The sequence below is a fragment of the Netta rufina genome (assembly GCF_964035555.1).
Source record: "Netta rufina genome assembly, chromosome: 3".
Lineage (NCBI taxonomy): Eukaryota > Metazoa > Chordata > Aves > Anseriformes > Anatidae > Netta > Netta rufina.
This window is the reverse complement of record NC_140125.1, coordinates 61777618-61800537: the sequence shown is the minus strand read 5'-3', so window position 1 is coordinate 61800537 and position 22920 is coordinate 61777618. Positions and strand designations below refer to the sequence as shown.

General features: G+C 39.9%; 2 protein-coding genes across 2 annotated transcripts in view; one reads left to right on the top strand and one right to left on the bottom strand.

The window, feature by feature from the left end:
* The window catches only part of CEP162 (centrosomal protein 162), a 39707-nt gene extending 34820 nt beyond the window's left edge, over positions 1-4887 (top strand). The window contains exons 24-26 of the mRNA XM_084285070.1: positions 1512-1610; positions 2503-2637; positions 4652-4887. Coding sequence (XP_084141196.1) covers positions 1512-1610; positions 2503-2637; positions 4652-4861 — 444 coding nt within the window. The 3' untranslated portion in view covers positions 4862-4887. The remainder of the gene's footprint in view (positions 1-1511; positions 1611-2502; positions 2638-4651) is intronic.
* A 6230-nt stretch (positions 4888-11117) lies between these two features.
* Positions 11118-21969, bottom strand: MRAP2 (melanocortin 2 receptor accessory protein 2; the record flags this gene model as incomplete). The annotated part of the gene is made up of 3 exons (XM_084284160.1): positions 11118-11511; positions 15780-15879; positions 21843-21969. 3 exons carry the CDS (start codon positions 21967-21969, stop codon positions 11118-11120), a joined length of 621 nt encoding a protein of 206 aa, XP_084140286.1.
* Positions 21970-22920: the final 951 nt, after the last annotated feature.

Here is a 22920-nt window from a genome sequence, read left to right as displayed (position 1 = left end):
AAAGCCATACTGAAGTCAAGGTAGACAATATCCACAGTTCTCCCCTCAAGCTAGTTGTTTCATCATAGAGCATTATTGGGTTGGTCAAGCATGGCTTCCAATTTTTGAGTCCATGCTCACTACTAGCAATCACTTTCTTGTTTTTAATGTGCTTGCAAATGGTTTGCAGGATTAGTTGCTCCGTCACCTTCCCAGGGATCAAGTTGAGAGGCTGACTGGCCTGTAGTTCCCTGAGACTTCCTTCTTGCTCTTTTGAAGGAAGGAGTGATGTTTACACTCAGCACTCATGGTAGCAACCCATCCGGGTCCATGGATTCCTGTATGTCCAGTTTGCGTATTCTCTAACCTGATCCTCTTCCACCAAGCGTACATCTTCCTTGCTTCAGACTTGCCCCCCTGGTCTCTGGAGCCTTGCATTCCTGAAGGCTAGTCTCACTAGGAAAGACAAAGGCAAAAAGTCACTCAGTACCTCAGCCTTTCCCTGTTCTGTATCACTAGGGTGCCTGCCCTGTTCAGCAGCAGGAACGCACATTCGCTAGCCTTCTGTTTGCCGCTTACATACTTAGCGAAGCTCTTTGCCTTTGTTCCTCTCACCAGTTTCAATTCCAGGTGGGCTTAGACTGACTTGTTCACCTCTCTGCATACTTGGATAATGCCTCCATATTCCTCCAAAGTCACCAATCCCTGCTTCCACCTCCTGTGTGCTTCCTTTTTGCATTGAGTTAGGCAAGGAGCTACTTGTTTGTCCATGCAGACCTTCTGGCATTTGACTTGCTGCTTGTTGGGGTAGACTGTCCTCAAGCCTGGAGGAGGATCCTTGACTATCAATTGGTTTTCTTGGGCCCCCCTTCCCTCCATGGCCCAATCCTTTAGACTCATCCGAGCACATCCCTTCAGAGGCCAAAGCCTGCTCTCGTGAAGTCCAGGACTGTTACCTTGCTTTTTGCCATTCCCTGGTGGATTCTGAATTCCACCATCTCATGGCCATTGCAGCCAAGGTTGTATTTGACCTTCACATCCCCAGTGAGTCCTTCCTTGTGAGTTTGATGCTCAGCAGAGGATCTCTTCTAATTAGGTCCTCTCTCACCCGGGTCAAGAAGTTGTCACTGATGCTCTCCAGGCACCTTCTGGGTCACTTATGATGTGAAGCAGATAGCGGAGTGAGTATTGTCCAAGAGGATCTAGATCTCCAATTATATTTGTGCAATAAAATTTGGGGAGAAAATGCCTACAGTATGAAGGTAGGAAGCACTAAAGGATTCAGATTCTCTCTCGATATTTTAACTGAGGGAAGGAAACTGAAGATGAAAGTTGTTTTTGCATACTATATATGTACATGTGTGCTGTGTAACAATTTGGGTAATTTTAGAATCAGTAGTAGCTTTTAATATATGCATTGCTTGTAACTGCAGTACTACAACACTTATTATATTTCTGGTGTGTTTTTCCTGTATAGGTTTTCATATGTTGTCATAAGAATTTGTTAGTGATAACTATCTTTTTTTTTGTAGATATTAATAAAACATCTCCAAGAACAAATCAGTGAACACCAGAGACATCAGGAAGCCCTTCTGGTTTCACAAATGCGAGAGGAACTCCTACAAAAAGAGGTATATGTAAATTTGGATTCCGTGTACCTTACAAAATTTTCTTTTTCATCCTTGTAATGAAATACCTCAAGTAATATATAGTCAAATAAGCCTTAGAAACAGTATTTTTATCAGTATCTCCTACATCAATTATATCTGAGAATATATATATATATTTTTTTTTGAAGAGGGTTAGTGCTGGGATATTGGATAAGGGGACTTGAGGGTTGTGATAAAAGACTATGTAAAGCTTTCACTTTAATTTACTCATTAGACATTAAGAAAGTGAACAAAAAAACTTAGTATGTTAAAAGAAAAAATATCAAGTTGAAAGAGGAAAAAAATGAGAATAAAGCAATAGAGCTTTATAAGAAAACATACCTAAATTTCTGGAGGCTTTGGAAAATCAATTGCAAGTCATCGGTTGAGCTGATTTGACCTGCCAGTTATTAGACCAAAGGGGTTTGATCATGTGTGTTAGCAGCATGTTTTTTCTTAATCTATTCCTGAGAAATGAGTTTAACTGATGCATTTTATATGTGATCTTTATCCAGTGTGTATGAGGAGAACAGAGTGTGAGAAAGTTTTTAATCATATTATCTATTAATTTTTTAGTATGCTTAGAAGTATAAAAATTGACTGTGAATAATCATTTTATGACTCATTACAAACAGGATTGGATTTATCAAAAAAGGACTAGACTTCCTTATCTTTAGGCCACTTCACACAAACAAAAGATAAAATCCCTGAGCCGCTATTCAAGCTTTCAAATAAAGGAGATATTTCTCTTCTAAGTCTCCCCTTCTACAGCTTTTAAATAGTCATTAAACAACACAAATACACTTTGCAAGGCATCTGTTGTTATCAGTGTTAAGTACTGTATGAAATCTTCATCAGTTATCTGAAATTTTAGGTGGCTAAATTGTTGGAAGAACTTAGAGAGGCAAAGGAGAGCCAGAGTCCCGAAATGAAGCACTTCTTGTGTCTGGAAAAGAAAATCAAGCATATAGAGACCAGATATGCAGAAAGAGAACAAGAACTTCAAAAGGTACACCACAGCATATTCTGCATTTACTGCTCAAGGGCAATTTATTGTTAGAACTGTAACGTTATGGTATGTGCACAGGCTCATTTACCCCATATTGGAGATGGGGGCAAATATTTTTTGATACAGCCATGGTTTGGCCTGCTGATACAATGAATGTGGTGCTAGTCAGCAATCCCTTGCTTCAATTACACCGTGAAAGCTGGCCATTGAATATGTGACAAGAGTTTGTAATTTAGTTTATTAAGCTGTGATATATTCCTCGACTAAACTCTTAATTTTACTTTCTAGTCCTAGAAGTCCCCTTCAGGAAAGCTGCATATAAAAGCAGGCAGAGAAACATCTTGCAGCTGTCGACTACATTTACTACCCTAAACAACAAAAAAAAACCTTTATCGTGTACACACTAAAAATTCTGTATAATTGCCTAATGTTTGTTTGACAGTTGGGTCTTTGACACAGCTCCTTGTGTCTGACATTTGTATCACCTGAATGGGCAAAACAGTTTTGCTTTTTGTTGTTGATTTTAGATTTTATATCATAGCCTCTAACCTGATCTCTCTATATGGGGAGCTGCTATCAGCTGGAGACTGTTTCCTAGTCCATATAAATTTTTCAACACTTCCATCGTTTCAATGTTTGAGTGTTTTATTTATTGTTTTAACTTTGACTTCATGTAATTAAGTAAAACCAAAGGACAGTTGGACTAGAAAACAATCAAACCTGTAGCAGTTCATAGCTTGTGGAGTTTGTTCTACAGTTTTGAACCAGATCTCAAGGAATTCCCAGTTAGGTACAGAATTGTTCATGGTAGAAGACTTTTCTCACACATTTCTACAACAGATCTTTAATTCCAAAAAAAGAACTGTGCATAAAACAAGCCTGTAGATTAAAAACAAACTCTACCACCACTAATGACTCTTTTTGTTTGCATTCTGTCATACTAAGGCAACTGTAATGCAATTACTTTTTTACGCTATTCATTTGCTTTTGTATGCTGTGATAACTTCCTATCATTTCTGCAAAATACCAGCTGCTGTCTAGTTTGTGATCCATCTCTTCTGAAATCCTTACATGACCCATAATATTTACTGAAATGTTTTTAAATGTATTATTTAAAAAAACAGAAACAACAACAAAACACAGAAATGATACTACGTAATAAGCAATTTCATCTTTTCTGCTGTTATTAGCTTTGCTATGCATGAAGCTTTAGGTTTTATTTGTTCTAGTTTTGTACCCTTAATCACATGCAGTGGGGAGCCAAACAGTCCTCAGAACAAACGATAACAAACCTGAACCGAACAATGTATGGAAAAACTGATTGCTGAACAAGGCAGTAACGGCTTGTCCTTGGTACCAAACTACAAATGTCCTTTAAGTGATAGAGATTTCTTTTAAGAATCTATTAGAGCTTAATAGTGGTGGTTACTTTCTGATTTCCTGTGACACTTTATGTTGGGTAATCCAATAGGATTATGCCATGGATTCATGTGAAAACTAATTCAACTGTGTATCTGCGGCAGCTTCAGACCCTAGTCAGTGATATTTGCTGATAATTCATATAACCGCTGGCTTTGAAAAGCACAGCAGTAGCACAGAATATGTAATTCAGATTTTGTTTGTTTCTGCTGCGGTGTTCTTTAATTAACACATTTAAATGGCAATTCAAAAAGCTCATTTTGATTACAAAGGGCTCTACATTATGTGATCAATTTTGTCTAATATATTCAAACTTTTAATTGCTGCTTTGGAGAGGCTAAGTCAAATTCTCCTGAGGCTCATTAGTCAGTGATGGCTTCTACCCTTCTGTCATCAGTGCAAATATCTAAAGGCAGTATATTGCCATGAGAACAATTTTTTGTAACGTTTGGAACAACTTGTTCCCACTTAACATCAGCACTGGGCTTTGAGACTAAGCATCAAATAAAATGAAGTGGTATATTTTTGCAAAGGAGCAGTGGTAACTGAATATTTGACTAGAAAATCACAATGCTGACTTGCTTGTAATTTGCAGGCAACACAACACATCACTGAAGCAAGGCAAACCCACGAAGCTGAGAAGTGGAGAAAACTTGCACAACAGAAGAATCAAGAACTGGAGAAATTTCGAGTGGAATTGGATTCAATTTTAGATGTTTTACGAGAACTGCAGAAACAAGGCGTTGTTATTCCAGCACCTAATTCCAGTGGATTCAGCATAACAGATAACTGTTGGAAGACATGATCAGATAGAATTCTGCTTGTGTAATCACCTTACAGTGTTCAGTTACATACATATGTAGGAAATGTTATGGGAAATCATTGATATAATGCTTGTGCATTTAATTACATTGATCTTACCTGAAATCTTGCTGCTTCAAAGGGAGAGCATTAAGCTACACTGCAGTCCAAGTGTATGTTATGTTTTGTTAGTAATAAAGGTCATGCACTATTTTTTTAAAATGTGAGGAACTTTGAGGTTATTCTATTGAAAAATTCCATGTAACCTTTTCAGATGCTATTGAACATTCCTGAATATCCTTAATGCCTGTATTTTTACTGTATAGTGTTACCAATAGCTACCATACAGTAGGGCATGGACTTCTCTTCCACCATTTTGCGTCTCCCTCTCTAACCTATAAAACTTTCTGATTTCTTTAAGATCCCTTTCAAGTTTTTAAATGCTTGAGGAGCAGGGCAGCCACTTTCCGTTGCCATTCTGCTGAAGTGGTGGACAACACAGCAGGTAAGAAGCTGAATGTTACAGATACCACCACACCTCCTATCCTGTTAACGTGCACGCACCTAAGTGTACTTACCCCTGTAAGATAGGGGCTAGCGTAGGAGGCCTTCCTTCTGCATCACTGTTATGTAACGTGGGCTGCCCTGCTCCAGAAGGAAATGGGAAGGGGGGAAGAAAACAGCTGTTACACCTGTCATCTGGAAAAAAACAAACTCTTATCTTGGTAAGAGGGTAGAAAAAGTAGAAGAAAATGAAAATATAGTAAAGAAAATTGAAGGTAGATATTTAGTGGCTGGAAGAATAGGTTTCTGAACAATAAAATCAGTCAATTACTAGTCTGACAATGTGACAATTAACTCCTTAAGAATTATGTAGGTCATACTCTGAGGTTCTAGCTCAATCAAAGATACTTAGAGCAAAGACAAGCTAAAAGCTAGAATGTACGCCTGAGGTCCTCTCCTGTAATTGTGTTCATTCTACACTGTATTTTGTTATTGATTTTGCCTTGTGAAGCTAAGCTTCAAATCAAAAATGATATTGTTCAGAGCTGTGTGTATGTATTTATATGTCACACTTCATTAGGGACCAGTGGTAAGCACGCATTTTGGCTTATACAAGCATGCAACAGTGCATAAAGCTCAAAATAGTACCACTTGCACCACGTAGGCACAGGCAGCTATTTACAAGTGTCAAGTAACAGTGCAAGATGTTTGAGTACACACAAATCTAAAACATATGCACATATATATTTTTTTAAAAAAAAGTCAAGGATGAATATGAAACAACCAGAGTTAGTATATTAAGCTGTTTTTCAGCTTCAGTTTTCTCCCCAAATAATGAAGTACTGGTCTATATTCATAAGATGTGTAAATACAACACTACTTCTATATAAAATATCAGGTGTATATAGAATCATAGAATATCCTGAGTTGGAAGGGACCCACAACGATCATCAAGTCCAACTCCTGACACTGCACAGGTCTAACCAAAAGTTTAGACCATGTGACTAAGTGCTCGGTCCAATTGCTTTTTAAGTTCAGACAGTCTTGGAGCAGTGACTACTTCACTCCAGGCTGTAGAGAGAATTATCTTAAGCATTTGTGCAGTTCATTCACGTACCTTTTAAAATTCTTGTATTGGAATCCCAGCAAATGCTGTGTCTTTTAAACTGTTTGAACTAAATTTCACATTAAGTTCTCCTTCAGTCAATTTTTACCTTTACTGTAAGACAGAATATGATTTATACTAAGTTCTCATAGGCATTTATGTATTTGTGCATTCACTGAAGCTTGTCTTTAAATTTGTAAGGCATTTACCATGAGGAAATCAAGCAGGCAGCTGGCTTTGGTGACTCAGTGACCTAGATTATAGATAAGACAGCTGGTTTGATAAAGGAGAACAGCATGTGCAGAAGAGTCACAGCAGAGGTGGCAGACACACAAGCACTGTTCTCTTTCAAGTTCTCTGAAACACACCAAAATTACTCATGTAACAAATTAAATAGGTTATTGTCATGGATGAAGACTTTATTTGATAGTACATAATACATTTTCAACTCTGCCCCTCTCTCATCTTTAACCTATACTGGAAAAAGAATAAAAACCAGACTCCCATTACCACTAAATATTCAAATTTTGCTTTACTCCAATTTTGCCTGGACTCTGAACAGCTGTCTGTTAAATGTGAATTGTAATGTTTAGCTTTACACACTGTTAACTGTATTCCTATTGTCCAAAATCAAGAGAGCACAAGCCTCCAACTCTTGCTGGAATAATGCATGGTGAAAGGCTCTGTGCTGTCCTTGGCTGTCAGTCCCTGAGGCTATAGCATGACTTCAGGGATCACCATGGCTCCAGGTGACCTGGCTTTATCATCTGTCATTGCCAGAAGGACAGGAGTGAGTATAAGAAGAGCACAGTTTAATTCCTTCTTTGCCACGGGCTTGTAAATGGTTGTATGGGGTTCTTTTCCTCACAGAATGACAAAAGCGTCAGTATTAAAGAGTTCAGGAGCTGCAGCTCAGATGTATAAATGCTAAATATTTTAAATGATGTTCACATCACTTACTTTGCCTTTTAGCCTCGCAGACAGTACATCATTAGATTTCAGTAGAGAAATTCATGGTTTTACCTTCCTCCTTCTTTTCTCTATCAGCAGATGTCTCCTGATTTCACTGTTATTTTTTTTTTTAAAGGTACATAACTAAAACTTGTTTATACACAGAAAAAATATTTACTTTTGAAAACTGGAATACATAACTTGCCCTAGTAAGAGTTGTTACACAATACATACTTAGGCTAACAAACATATGCAATTATCCCCATGAAGTTAAGTCTATCACAGGTGCTGTACTTACAGTAAATTTTGAGAATAGGCTATAAAATGGTCAGCCCAAGCAGTTAGAAAGCTTTCAATAATTCCATTTTCAGACATGAAGATGGGAAGACCATTAAGTTCCAAGTATTCCTTTTGAACAATTACCCTGGTCAAAACACTTTTCATTTACTTTGCCTGATGCTGGCTTTCTGGGGAAGAATGCACTTTTCTTTAAAAAAAAAAAAAAGAACACATATAAAGTTGATTATTATACCAGTCCCTTTTCTCATGAGACAAATCATCATGTCTATTAGTTCTTAAGAAAGAAAAAGAAAATAAGACCAGTTTTAAAATAATTGCTTTTGAAGACTACAAAAAGTTTCTGTATTTGCCTTTGACTGTTCTAATGCACAAGCAGAGCACAAGGCTGAACCGCATGGTTGCCACAGTGTTTCTCAAGCCACATCAGAGCTGCGCAAAGTGCAGGCTGTATGGTTGTTTACCTGTCAAAAGGAGCTTGAAGGGCATGGTTAAAACAGAAAGGAGACACGATGAAGAACAGAAGCAGGATCAAAATGTTTAATTACTCTTACAGGATTAATACATGCTTCCAAAGGACACTAAGAATGCAATTCAAATGTGTAGCATGCCCAGTTGGTATTAGCCCTTGGTCATTTTATTAAATGCCTGTCATCTAGGAATTAAGTGTCACCATCTTCCATACACATGAACACTTTTCCCGTCTCCCCAAAAGCAACAATTATGCTCCTAAACAAAAAGCTTGAAGATTTAAGGTGGGGGAAGAAAAGCTTAGACCACAGTGAATAGCAAGCTTTTCTTTTTCTAGAGCCCAGCCTTCATGATTTTGGTATCTAGCTTTCAAAATAAGCTTCGTTTCTCAATAGCAGAAGAAATGGATAATTTCTTTTGCACAGGTTTTCCCCACTTAAGCAGCAATTTGTTTTCAAGATTGGCAAAGGGGGGAAGAAAAGATCAAATTTCGCTGCAAGCAGCTCACTCGTCCAGAAAAAAGTTATAAAAGCCACATTTAGAAGCAGCAGACCTTGCTAGCAGGACCACTATTCTATCACATTTGAGCTTGAGCTCAGACAAAAACTTCCCATTAGACAGGTGAGATGCCTGAGCTCCCTCAGCAGGAAGCAGCTACCACATTCACAGCACAGCCCTTTTCCACTCAGCTTGAACAGTTGAGCAAAGAGGAATTACACTCTGGAACCACCTAGGTTTTTTCTGCAGAGCAAGATGGTTGATTGCCCTAGCTAAGGTGATTTTGGCAAGGCACGTTTACACGTATACAGGCTACAATGAAAGTTTTAGTCCTTTCCAAAACTGTATTTTAAAACGTGGGATTGAAAGAACTATACTCTGCAAACTTTCTGACATCACTGGAGAACACTTATTTAAGAACAGCTGTGAGAGACAGCTATATAGATTTTTGTCTATTTGTGCTGTCAAAAAGATCTATTGACAGAGACACTTCCAGTTCCTGGTGCTTTCTGGACATATGCAGTACCAACGCTAAGGAAAGGGACAGGAACTAATCTGGGAAGGAAAAAAAAGAAATGGAAGCCCACAAAAGCTACAGCCTCTGTACTCATGGTTAAGTACTCACAGTGACAGGAGGCCATTCCTGCACTGTAAGATACGAGACACCTCTGTGGCAATCTACACAGCTGCACTCGTTTAATACAGACTTCACTTCAGGCTTTTCTTGGGAAGTATTTTCAACGATAATCTGCCAGTTTGAAATAGCCCATGCTTTTAACCCCTACTTAATGTGCAAGGAAAAGGTGCAAGAAATTACATTTGAAATCAGGAAATGTAGGTGTCAGTGGTTTGCAATAAAGGCAAGGGAGATGAAGAGACAGGTTTCTTCCTCTTCCTATATTCTTTAAATGCATAACCCATTCGTTGCTTTTTTCCCCTATTTGTCATTTGAAAGGAAAAGAATGAATTCATCAGAATTTGCATCTCAGAAGATTATATCAGCAGGCCACTGCTACACGTTCATTTGGACAAAACCATGTTGTATACAAAGCAGGTTACTTTCAAAAGAAAAAATAATCCAGTTAAGCTGGGATCTTGAGCCCCCTACTTTGATACACGTGAAGAGCTTCCTACAAAGCACTGTTAACTCAAAATCCAGCAAACCTGGTTCTTCTGCCCTCCACACGCTTGCTCTAAAACCATTCAGCCACTAGCTAACCATCTCTTCAAGAAAGCTGACCAAAAAAAAAAAAAAAAAAAAAACAACAACTAAGGTTCAGAACCTTAATTCTTCTCTAAAAATGAAACAAAGATTGAAATTACACCTACTTGTTTTCTTAAAAAACCCTTACCTGGGGAATAGTTGTGGTTACACCACCATCCCAACCAAGTACAGAAAGATGGAGCAAGTACAGCTCAGCTATGCTTCTGGAGCTGGCTGCCTCAGAACAACTTAAAGCCTCCTAAGCCCTTCACTGGCTGTCTGGTCCAAAAAGGGCAGTTTCTAGAGCTGGAAAGCACAGGAAGGTTCAGCTGATAAGCAAAGCATGAATTACATACAAAGTGGTAGTGGTACTTTAACTCTGTTGGCAAAAGAATATTTTTCATCTGGTTTCCTGTGATCTAGCTACTGAATTCTGCATTACCCAACTGGCAGTTCACATCAACAACAAAAAACAAATTAATGTGTGTTGGATACTAATTCCAAGGCCAACAGAATGTGGCTCTGAAGTACCATAACTACAGGCACCAATTCGCTTCTACCAGGCAGCAGGTGGTGGCAACAGTTTGTAAACACAGTAACAGAACCATTTAATATACAAGGTATTCCCTCTGGAAGCTTGTAAAATGGGTCTCACCTGCACCTAAAAGCAGTTAGGCATTAGAAGTACAAATTAATGCCACGCAGGTATCCATCGTGCTGCTGTTTCAGAAGTCCTTTTGGGGAGCGGCAGAAGCTGCAGAATCTCCCCAGCGGCTGCCTGCTTATTCCTTGCTTCAGCTGTAGTTTGAGTTCACACTTTCCTTGGCTGAGGAGTTCTCATACACCTCCCAAAGCCAGGTTCTGGCCTTCACAGTCCCCACAAGTCATGGTATCTTCAGAAGTTGGACATAAACAGTCATTTAAAACCAAACTGAACAAAAAACAAACAAAACCAACAGGGAGCAAACCCAATACTGGACAAAAGGCCTAGATGACAGAAGGCATTGGAGTAAGGCATTCAGTGTTTTACTTCTCATCTAAACTGTTCCGTAAGCACAGCCATTCCTACATACAATTTTAAAAAGAAAAAAAAAAAGCAGGGGCCTGAAATACCTTCTACCGAAAAAAAAAAAAAAAAAAAAAAAAAAAAAACAGAAGGATGAGAAGGGCTTCCAACTGGACAACACCAGGTTTTTTTTTTTTTTTTTTTTTACCTTAAAGTAAAAATTTTCAGTCAAGGATCCGATGGGAAGATTGCATGACGGATTTGCTTTCTAAAATGATAGGCGGCTCTGAGATAAGGAGATCATCCTCACCTAGGGAAGAGTTCTGCTCAGTGTTCACAAAGTTAGGAATATTAAATTTTGTAAGACAATTCAGGTCCTCCTCAAATGTTCCACTGCTCCTGGGAACTTCCTGAAAGTGGATATTACTTTCCAGACCTGGACCTTTCTGATTTGGTTTTGCTTTGTCTAAGCGTTCCACTTCATTAATGCAGAAATGGAAAAGTGACCGGGATTCTTCAGCTATCTGACGAGAAAAGACTCTCTCCGATTCTAAAGGTCTTCCAAAATCTGCCACAAAGCTATTCATCCGGAATCTTTTTTCGGAAGGTTCTGCATTGCTAGGGAAAATAAGAAAAAAAAACAAGTGAGAGCACGAAAGTAGAATTATTGGTATTCTCACCATCAAATCAAGATTGAGCAGCCATTACGATCAGGAAGAAAGGAAACCCTATAGCTTATCTACAAGGGACTTAAAAGGCCAGCACTATTTATTTTCTGCTGAAGCTATTTCAAGTCTCAATTTGTAGTGGTAATTTTCCATGGGAGTAAGTTATCAACACCCATGTTCTTTAATGGCACTTATAGCAAGCAGTATATTTTAATAACCAGTTCAGCTCACTGAATGAGCCTACAGAATTTCCTCTTAGGTAGCTAACAAGCAGTAGGCAAGTTCAAAAAAAAAAAAAAAAAAAAAAGTTTCATAGAATGCTTTGAGAAAAATCTTCAATAGTGAAAACCTTTGAGAGACATTAGGTAACGCTGCTGTCACTAAAGGAGTAATTGGGTGGTTGGTTGTCCAGACATCAAACCGTCATTTGTATTGACCTCGGTCAATGTCATTCGGATTTCCAAATTTAAACAGACTACTATAAAGACTGGAAGGCTTAAAGAATCAGAAACATAGACCAGGAAGGAAAGACATCTTGACATTTCTCTTGGAGCTTTCTGTAAGTGTTAGCTCAGAACAGCTCCAGTCTACACAGATCTGTGCAGGAGCCACAAACAGCTGAAGGTGAGAAAAGCTCGACCCAGACAACAGTTAATCCTAGAAATCCCCGATTTTCAAGTGCTAATTTACTTTTATGACATTATACAAGAATTAGAGCCTAACAAAGTCAGTTACACTGGCCTTCAAATCAAACCAGTCCTCTAGTTTGTCAAAACAATATTGGCTCATTCTGCATTTCAAAGTGAAGCATGCAGAAGTTTAATGTTTAAACCGATGCAAGACACAGGATTAGCTAAATGATGATCTACTGGATGCACAGCAGGAGGCAAACACCCAATCACCAAATATCCTGAGTCAGAAGGGACCCACAAGGATCATCGATCGAAACAGACTGGAATAATGCCACGATAACCTTCAGAACAGGTGACTGACATTAACATATTTGTAATGCAGCTGAAAGCACCCACTGAGCTGCGTATAGGGTTTTGCAAAATGAGTTCCTGTATGGTTTTGTTGCACAGAGTGGAGCTGGCAAGCACATTAAGAATAAACATTGTAAGCCTAGGAATCAAGTTTTAAATGGAGGAACAGAAGATGCAGAGAAATTTTACAACAGCCAAGTTTTTGAGGACTTATTACAGAGAACGATCCTGTTCTGAACAGGGAGCACATGATCTAGCATACACTCATATTGTCAGATTCTGAAATTCATGAACACTACCTTGCTGTATTTTGGGGAAGACTTAAACTAGACTAAAAACTTTTATAGTCTTGCCCACTACAGTACCCAAGCATGCCTCAGTGTACATCTTTCCAGAAGACTGATAAAACAAGACAAGCAGTTTCAGAAATCCCAGTTCTTTATTTGGAGAGCCACGGCAGAGATCACAACCTACTCCTATTGCCGTATTTGGGCCAAGAGGATTCCAAGTCCCAGAAGCTGCCATTAAGAGCAGGATAGAGAACATGAGACACCTCGAGCATCACACTTAAAGAAAACCACTCAAACAAGTAGTCACCAGGGAACTAATGCAGGGAAACTAGGCTCCCTTCTGGGATCTTTCTAGCCAGTGGTACTGGGTTCTGGTTGCAGCACTGAGCTCTGGCCTCTGCCCAACAAATTCAAGTGTACCGTCAGGGTACAGACTGGTTTGCAGTATACCCTTCCACTGACTTAGGACTGTCACTTCAGATTCCTCTGTAGCTTAAGCAACCCTGCCTCGATACCTCCATGAAGCCTTGTAATCACAAGGGCCAGACTGGTTACATGAGCAGACTTGCACATTTGTTAGATAAACATGTTTTAAGGACTTTTTTTTAAAAGCATGAAGAAACACAGGGTAATGTCTTCTGAGTGACAAAGAAGAGTAAGGCAGAAATTTCAGAAAATTTCAGGCAGAAATATGGAAAAAATAATTAACCTCTTTTTGGACAAGCTAATGTTCTACACCTACTAATACAAGTGAACAAAAGAAAAGTGCAAGAGGTATTTCCTTTACTAATTGCATTTCTGCCTCCTCATCCACGTCCTGAACCTCTCCTCTTGGGCTGAGGATGTACCCAAACCTGAACATCTTGTACAGTTTTAAAAAGAACATGCTATCATACCCCTTTATATTGAGCCAAGAAAAGCTTATTACTAGAAAAATCAGAGCATTCTACTTTGGATCCATCCATCCGAACCCAGTTACACTTCTCTCTCGCGTTAATGGTACTTTAAAGAACAGCCAGAATGACTTCCTGAAGTCAGAGACACGTCCATCAACCAGGATGGCTTTCTCCCAAGACTTAGGGATCCCATTAACATCTATTTCTAAAGGACGGCTGCAAGATAGCCCACTAATGAAACTATGAGTCATGAAGAATCCAGTGAGCTGTAAAGACAAAATGCAGGCAAAATAAATCCACAGTCTACACTGTTTTTGCAAGTAGGTGTTTATGTTCTCCAGTTTTTATATATACGCAGCAAAAATAAGATACATCAATAGTATTTGCTGCCCTTAGCGTATCTCTGGATGTTGTTTTTCCAGTACTGTACACATTAAGTTATCAGATCTCAAAAAACAAGTGTAGATTTGTTAAAGGCACCAACTCAGCATATGAAATAAGTGGACAAATATACAAGCATACAGCTCTCACAGCTGCCAAGGAATTTTAAAGTAGGTACAGAAAGGAAATGTCTAGGCTGTGTTCAACAACTGAAGAAAAAACTATATTTAGATTTAGGATGGAAGGGACCCTTGGAGGTCCCTAGTCCAATGCCCTGATCAAGGCAAGACCAGGTGTGAATTCAGGTCAGGTTGCTCGAGGCCTTATCTGGACATGGAAGTTGACCAAAGACGGAGGTTTCACAAACTCTCTAGACAGCCTGTTCCAAGAATATTGATGAAGAAAGCAGAAATGCAGTGAGATATATCAAGCAGCCCTCTGCTACTTCAATGTACACTTTTACAAGCACACAAACATTTTGACAAATATCCATGTAAAATTCTCATTGTCACGTATTTGACTTCATCACTTCCTCCCCCACCTTGTATTACTCACATATGTACAGACCTGGATGCTAAGCAAAGAAAAAAGATCCCCAGAGAAAAGAGACAGCACACCAGTATTTGCAAAGATTTTAAATATATTTGGGAGCAGAGCATGGCTTTTCTGTTTGTTTTGTTTTGACAATACGTAAGGGAGGCAAAAATCCCAGCTATGAAATTCAGCAAGTCAGTTCCGGGAAGCTGAATTCTTCTGCTTGCTTCCTTCTCCTGCTTGCTTCCTTCTCAGAGAAGCAAAAACATAGGAGCAGAGCCAGGAGTTCTCCGTACCCGCAGGTCCTCCCTAACACGCGCCTGCCTCTGGAGAGAAGCTATTACAAGCTGTCAGATGCAGCCTTCATACGAGTAACCAGCACAGGGCCCTTGGAGGCAGAGACAGGCAGGCTGCGTCAGGAAGCGTTAACGGCAGACAATTGCCTTTCACAATCAGCTCCTCATCACTGCTACCTGCCTGCGAGCCTTCTCACCCTCCAGAGAGCCTTTTGATTTCTTCTTGATGACAAGCAAACGTGGGAGGAGATGCGGGCTCAGACTTTCTCAGAGGGACACTGATAGCCTGCGTGCTGCACAACTGCATTAAGTGTCAGACTTGCAGATAAGTGGTTGAGCCAAGGCATGGTGTGCACATACAGATCAGCCAGAAGGAGGTGGAGAAAGGCTTTATTTGTGATTAAGAGGACTCTAGTGCTAAGAAGTAAGGAGCTGATCGGGACTTCCCCATCTACTGCAATTTTTCAGCAGAAACTAAGACACCTGGAGGCTCGGTGAGCTACAGGGTTAAGAGAAGATCTTGCAAATATTACCAACATCTACGTTTTGGACTTAGATGCAAACATGTAAAACCCTCCATGCTTCAACATTCTTAAGTCAGTACCTGCATTGTATTTAATTTGTATCTACCCTGTCAATACTTGTGCCTTTTTCAAACACTTGGAACAAAAGAAATATTTTAAAGACACCCAACAGCCTTTCCTAAGAATGGAGTACAAAACAAAAAAATAATATTCTGAGCCAGTGCAACATCAGCACTGTCACCTGTCATTTGTGGGCTGCAGGACACCACACAGGCCACCAAGGCTGCATTTGTTATTGCAGTTTTTGGACTCACTCTTGATGTGGCGCTCCAGTCTTCGTCAGCAGAGTCAGGACAAAGAACATGAAGATGACAAAAACTGCAAGACCAACCCAAAATCCAATCACAATGGAATCTGGTGAAAAAGAGAAAATAATATGATCAGTATTTCACCTGCATTTGCAGAAAGTTCCCTTCCACATACAGTATGAGACTACAGATCCCCAAAAACTTTGCATCTTATTCCTGGTTGGCAAAATGGGAAGAATGATAAGATTTATTTTTATTTTTGAATTGAAAGCTGACACTGAACCTCTCATTTCTAGCGCAAATTTTGCTCACATCCAGACAAACCAGAAACAAGCTGAAAGCAGGAAGGGACTGAATTCTCTGCTATTGAACTAGAAGCAGCTTCTTTTGTTATGCCTGGCCCACATCCAAGCACTGCTTTGGAAATAATTCAACACTAGAACTCAGATAACAGGATTATTTGATTTTCAGAAAAAAACTCTGTCCCTATATAGCACAGAATTCCTGCTACTTTGAATGATTTCTGCCTGACACCACTGGGGTTCCAGGTTTTGACATCTCTTTGGCACGACAGGCTTAGGAAGATTTAGCTGTCTTTCAGTGGTACAAGTGGGACAAGCAGTTCCAAACAATTGGTAACCACAGCCCAGAACTACAGAGCACCAAGCCAAAACATGACTTGGGCCAGGACCTGCAGTCTGCAGGTGGTTTTTCACCTGTCCTTGCAGTTGTTTATTTTTAGTTTATGCAAATATTCAACACTTGCACTGTAAAAGTTCAATAAAATTAACACACAGACAAGCCAAAGGAAAGTCTCAGGCACGACAAGCTCTTGTCCCACAGCTACCTCCAAACCTCAGCGATCCCCAGTGAACGCAGAGCTCCTCGACAAGCCATCTGAGCCAATCCAGCTGGAACAGTGCAAAACATTTACCAGTACCTCAAACACTCAGTCTCCTATGGGACTGACTAAGTACACCAGAAAACAAGGAACTGGCCCTCCTGCCTGGTACTTGGCCCCAGTGGTTCATCACACTCCCACTGTGAAACATCTTCCACCTTAAAGGCAGATCTGGAAACTAGAAATCAACTGTAACCATTTGCTCTTTCTGTGTGAAGAATAAGTGCCTGCTGCAACTCGACATTTTCTCCCTGTAAAAATACTCGATCATAATCAAGTCACTCCTTAATCCCATTTTCTGGTAAACTAAGGAGGTTAAGTTTCAAGTCTCTCACTGCCAGTTTTTTCCATCTCTCCTCAACATCCTTTAAAATAACCAAAGGTAGATCAAGTATAGGTCTTCATGATGAGTAGAAAATGGGGGAAAAAATCACCCCTTACTGACGCTCTGTACACTTTCCAAAGCTTGGAATATTCCTTTTAGCTTCAAGCGTACTGGTAAGAGTTTATTTTTGCAATTCTGTGCGTTGTGAGCCCTAAATTATTTTCAGAATCACTCTGTATGTATAGCCTGTACTCGGTGTTTCAAGATTCATCAGGCATTTCACCTTATTAATACAAGATAGTTCATGGTTATTTATCATCTTAGACTTTGCAGTACCTGCAAATTTGATCTGAAAAGAAATATCCCCATTAAGCAATTCACCACTTAACCAACTGCATTGGTGAGCAGAACAAAATATGATCAAATAGGATGCTTTAGAAATACATGCATAGATCATATTGATCAAGTTGAAAAAATGAATATATCAGACAATCTTGACTTTTCTTTATTGACAAATTACTACTTCCCACAAAAATCACATCTGCTGGTATTGTGTGCTCCCATAATTCATGATTAGCAAGCCTTCCTCAGGGTTTGTTTGGTGTTTTGCCCCCTGGAAGAGAACTCCTACGCCTACTGAGCATAAAGCTACATCTTGCTTCACTGTGGCTGTTGACACTTCTAACCCTCTGCTGCATCAATGACGTTCTTTGGGTTTCTTTAAAATTAAAGCAGCAGGCCAGAAATCTCTTTAGTATTTCATTTCAGTCTCACTCATTTAAGTGCAAATTATCCAAACCTATTAATTTCTAAACATTTATTCAACATAAATGGCACGTCAAACTACTTGCATTCAAAATAAATGCTAAGACTACATTTACAATACCAGCCAAGTTCCAAATAGATTAGGAAAGCATCCCATCACCTTTCTAACTTTTAGTATCAGCCTTCCTAACACTAATTCATAATCCTCTTAACAGTCCTACCTATTTTACCTCTCTCTGATGTTACCAAGGCTTCTTCTGTTCCAAATGCACAAAAAATTGTTTGTATCTCTGCCAGTCACAGATAACTCCTGGTTATCTTTGTCTATTTACTTTAGAAACTTTTAATTTATAAAACATCTGGTGCCTACTTTTCTGGATTTTCTGATTTCTAGTTTCTGCCTTCACTTCTGCTCAGGCAGAACGTGCTTTCAGCTTTTGAAACAGATTTTTTCATATTTGAAAGATCATTTGGCATTTAAACAGCCCCTCTTCTCACCAACACCCTTTTTTTGTTTGTTTGTTTGTTTTTGTTTGTTTGTTTACTATTTTTTAATTAAATAATTTCTGTGAATTAGATTGTTTTTTAAGCATTTTTCTCTACAAATCACTTTACGTAACTTTTTCTCTACTTTCAGAGAACAGGCTTCTGAATTTCTTTTTCTGGTATGCTGAATTGTTAGGAATCTCCATTTGACTGTAACTAAATCAACACTAAATCCAAATCGGCCTCCGACTTTCTCTTGTAGAATTCATCTTACCTTATAGTCCAACACAGCGCTCCCTCACATTGGGTGAAATACCTTGGTACATCAGAAATTCAAAGAAATCACCTCTAAGTTTAAGAGGGGACAGATGTTTTACAGCTGGCAGTGTGCTGCTGCCAGCCTGCATCACCTGAACTGGAATCCACCCTAAGTTTTTAACATAAGTTAAAATACAGACGTACATGCCCTCTCCAGTTGGACTGGATTCTTCTCTTGTAGACTCATTTCTGGACTTTGGTGGAATTTATATACATTTATCTACCAGCATTCCAAGACTGTTGTACCATAAAGGTCCTTCCTGTTCTCAGTGCAGAGTAATAAGATGGACCCTTCTCAGCCACTTCTGTTTTTCAGTACTCTAACCATATGAGCAGGTGTTTTGGGCCCCTCGCTACAAGAAGGACATCGAGGTGCTTGAGCGGGTGCAGAGAAGGGCGATGAAGCTGGTGAGGGGCCTGGAGAACAAGTCCTACGAGGAGCGGCTGAGGGAGCTGGGCTTGTTCAGCCTGGAGAAGAGGAGGCTCAGGGGCGACCTTATTGCTCTCTACAGGTACCTCAAGGGAGGCTGTAGCGAGGTGGGGGTTGGTCTGTTCCCCCACGTGCCTGGTGACAGGACGAGGGGGAATGGGCTTAAGTTGAGCCAGGGGAGTTTTAGGTTAGATGTTAGGAAGAACTTCTTCACTGAAAGGGTTGTGAGGCACTGGAACAGGCTGCCCAGGGAAGTGGTGGAGTCACCATCCCTGGAAGTCTTCAAAAGACGTTCAGATGTAGAGCTTAGGGAAATGGTTTAGTGGGGACTGTTAGCGTTAGGTCAGAGGTTGGACTCGATGACCTTGAGGTCTCTTCCAACCTAGAAAATTCTGTGATTCTGTGATTCCACACGGAGTGGCACCACAGACACTTTCTCCCTGCACCTCACACCTCCCCATCAACAGTTCAGGATGTTTATTCCTTTGCTTTCCTTACAGCTCCCTGTACAACATACAGACAAGCCAACAGCACCATTTTAACTTTACATTGTAAACCAGATCACCAAAGCAGAGCCTCATTGCTTTCACATCAGTTCTTTTATCACTGATTTTGATTCTATCTTTACTACAAAAATCTTCGAATAGCAAAGCTGAGGAAGATGGAGTACTTCCAAGTGGGAGCACATCTACAAAGCCCCAACCTCACCGTTTATGATGCTTGACTCTACAGAATTTAAAATTCTTTGTTAACAAAAGCTGAAAATCAGTCTGCATACATCTGTGCAAATAAAAAAAAAAAAAAAAAGGGTTTAACATTTCTTACATGGCTAAAAAAAAAAAAAAAAAGAAAGAGAGCCAGCAAATAAAGTGAGGACTTGTCAAGTATTCAAGGTCTCCATGACAATGTAGCCCTAACATAACCTTCTCTCACACATTCAGATTGCAGTGACTAAACGTTTGACCATGTTGCCTCCACAATCCTCAATAGGCCCAACTCAGCTGGAGTTACCTAGAACAAGGTATTTATTGAAATATCATCGCATATGCAAAAGACATAGACTGTTCCTTTACTAGATTAAAATCAACCCACTGAAAATGCAGTAACACTATAGTAAAGAGAGGCAACTCCAATCTATCAGTTAAAAAGTGGGATAAAACACAAAAGGAGAAGGGACTTCCTAAGTAACTGATTCAGTACTGCTATTAGCCCCTCTCTTTCACAGATACAGCAAGCTCCACCTGAGAGGTGGTGTTTCCTCTGTCCCATTCACTAACAAGTGTCGTCCTGAGCCCTCCTGCTCTACGAGCAGCACAGCCAGACAGCAAAGCCAAGCTGCCATACCCAGCATGGCAAGCAGCTCAACGGCAATCTGAGATTCGTTTTACCACTAGACCTCCAGCAGTTCAGAGGTAACTATCATTTATATTTGTTCTCCCATCACACTGACACACAGAGCTAAGAAGATGGTGAGTACACACACGGCAGCTCATCTTCCTAATCAGTGATCTCTGTAATCAGGTTTGGTCTCTGATTAAGTGGAAAAAAGGAATATAAATTGGAAACATGATAAAAACTAACCTACATTTTTCAAGTACCTAACATTTGTAAAAACACAGAGAATAATCAGCAGACTTCTGTTAAAAAAAAAATAAAGAAAGAAAGAAAAAGTACAATTCAGGCCAAACAGTAGCTTCTGGTCTAGCTTTTGTCTTTTAGAAGTTGTAAGAACGTCTGTGAGTTCTTCTGATTCTCCCAGTGCCTCCCCAAAGCCTCCCGAAGCAAGAAGCAAAGCAGATCAGCTTTCCTGGGCTACTGATTGCCACTGCAAGCCTCCTCCTTCCCAGTCCAAATCCTCATCACAATGAATGAGGAAGGAAGCATGGATCCCACCCTGGACCAACACCCCAGTACTGGATGGGGACCCTGTCCCGCTACTTCAAAGACTGGTGCTTAAACATTTGCACAGAATATTAAGCTGTAAAACAGTGGGATGAGACGACTTGCTTCTCTTTGGAAAAATGCTTGCAGAACACATCCCAGAGTTTTGAGTTCATTTGTTCCTTTTTTTTTTTTAAAAGGAAAAAAAGGAGCTTAAAGGAAAAAAAAAAAAAAAAAAAAACTTCCCCTGTCTCTCCTTCACCCTCCTCCTCCCCCCCCAAAAAAAAAAAAAAAAAATCTAGAAGTCAAAGTTACTGTAACCAAACTTATTGTCCAATAAATATTGGCCTGGTTGCACTAGTTTGTCCTAGCTAAATCTCCTCTTGGAGATAATTTTCATCTCTCTGATCTCTATCCTCCACTTTCTACTTGTACTGTAATTAAACAGCTCCAGCATTATTACAATACTACATTAACACAAGCATTCTAGGAAGAAAATCCTAATGATAAAAGTTTCTTCAAAAAAGAAAATTCTTCTTTCAAGTCTCTTGAAAGCTTTACACATTTTTATGAAAGAAAAACAAAAGCAGTAAGGCTGCCCACCAATGCCCTTTTCACATTACTGGGAACAAGAACAGAACATGGATTGCAGCAAGTAGGCACCAGAAGCAGCAGGGGCTGCACCTGCTGTTATAAACAGTTCTTAGTAGTCTGCTATTCCTTAGTACTGAGAAATTCCTACTACACTCAAGAAATCCATGGTGCTCCTACACATAATGAAAACAGCCGACAAAAAGACAGAAAAAGAAACAATTATAATAATTCAGTAAAGAGGCTAATAACTAATTGTTGAGAAATCAGAAAGTTCAGAGAGACTTCTGTACAATAATCAGCTATAACTGAAGGGCAGTGAATAAGATGGGGAAGCTCAGCTGAAATAAAATACGTCTGTAGTGAACTTACATTTATGGGCCTTCAGGCCTTCAAACGACACCGGCCCATACTCGTAGTACTCGTACTCCCAGGTGTAATCAGAGTTAGACATGGCCTGCTGGGAGGTTCTGTTAGAAATCAACCTCAGGGCAGACATCTTGCGCTACAATATGTCCCTGTGGATACAAAATGCGTTAGTACAGAATACATTTTTCTAACACATCTTTTGATTTCACCCAGCATCTTTTCTTACTTAGGGGATTCTCTCATCACTGTTCCCAAGATGAACCACTCACGCTTACAAAGATGCTCCCACCATTAAATCCAGTATCACTGCCCACCAGGCGAGGCCATCACAAGCCCTCTCACCCTTTCCTCAGTCTTTGCTTGCCAATCCTGCTATTCAGGACCGTGACAAGCTGGAGAATTCAGCTGATAGGAACCCAGCTGACTGCTCGGCAGGAAAGGACCTGAGGGTGCCCCCACCAACACGAGTCACCAGCATGCCCTTGGGGTAAAGAAAGCCAACCACGCAGTGGCCTGAATTAACAGGAGTGTAGCTCGCATATCAAGAGAAGCATTACTTCTCTATTCAGTGCTGGTGAGATGGCGTCTGTGGTACCACATCTGGGTTTGGTGTCCTCACAAGAGGCTGAGGGAACTGGGTTTGTTCAGCCTGGAGAAGAGAAGGCTCAAAGGTGACTGCAGATGCCTCTGAGGTCTAAGTTAGTCAGAGGGCATTGAGAAACTGGGCCAGACCCTTCTCAGAGGTGGACAACAACAGGACATTAGGCAACAGACTCAAGTTGAGACATGGGAAATTTCAATTAGACAGACAAAAATACTTACCTGATCTAGCTGAACATGCTTTGAGCAGGAGGTTAGAGCAGATGACCACCAGAGGTCTCTTCCAACCTAGATTTTTCTGTGCTAAAAGTTTCAATATGCCACTGCAGGAGGAAAATAAGACAGGAGTGATTTTCCCCGCAGATCAACAAAACCTGCAGGGCAACATTACTGAGTATTAAAGTTAGCCTGATAGATATTCTGTCATTCCAACACTGTGCTAGGGATTTGTGTTTTGCAGAGTAATTTTTCAGCATTAGAC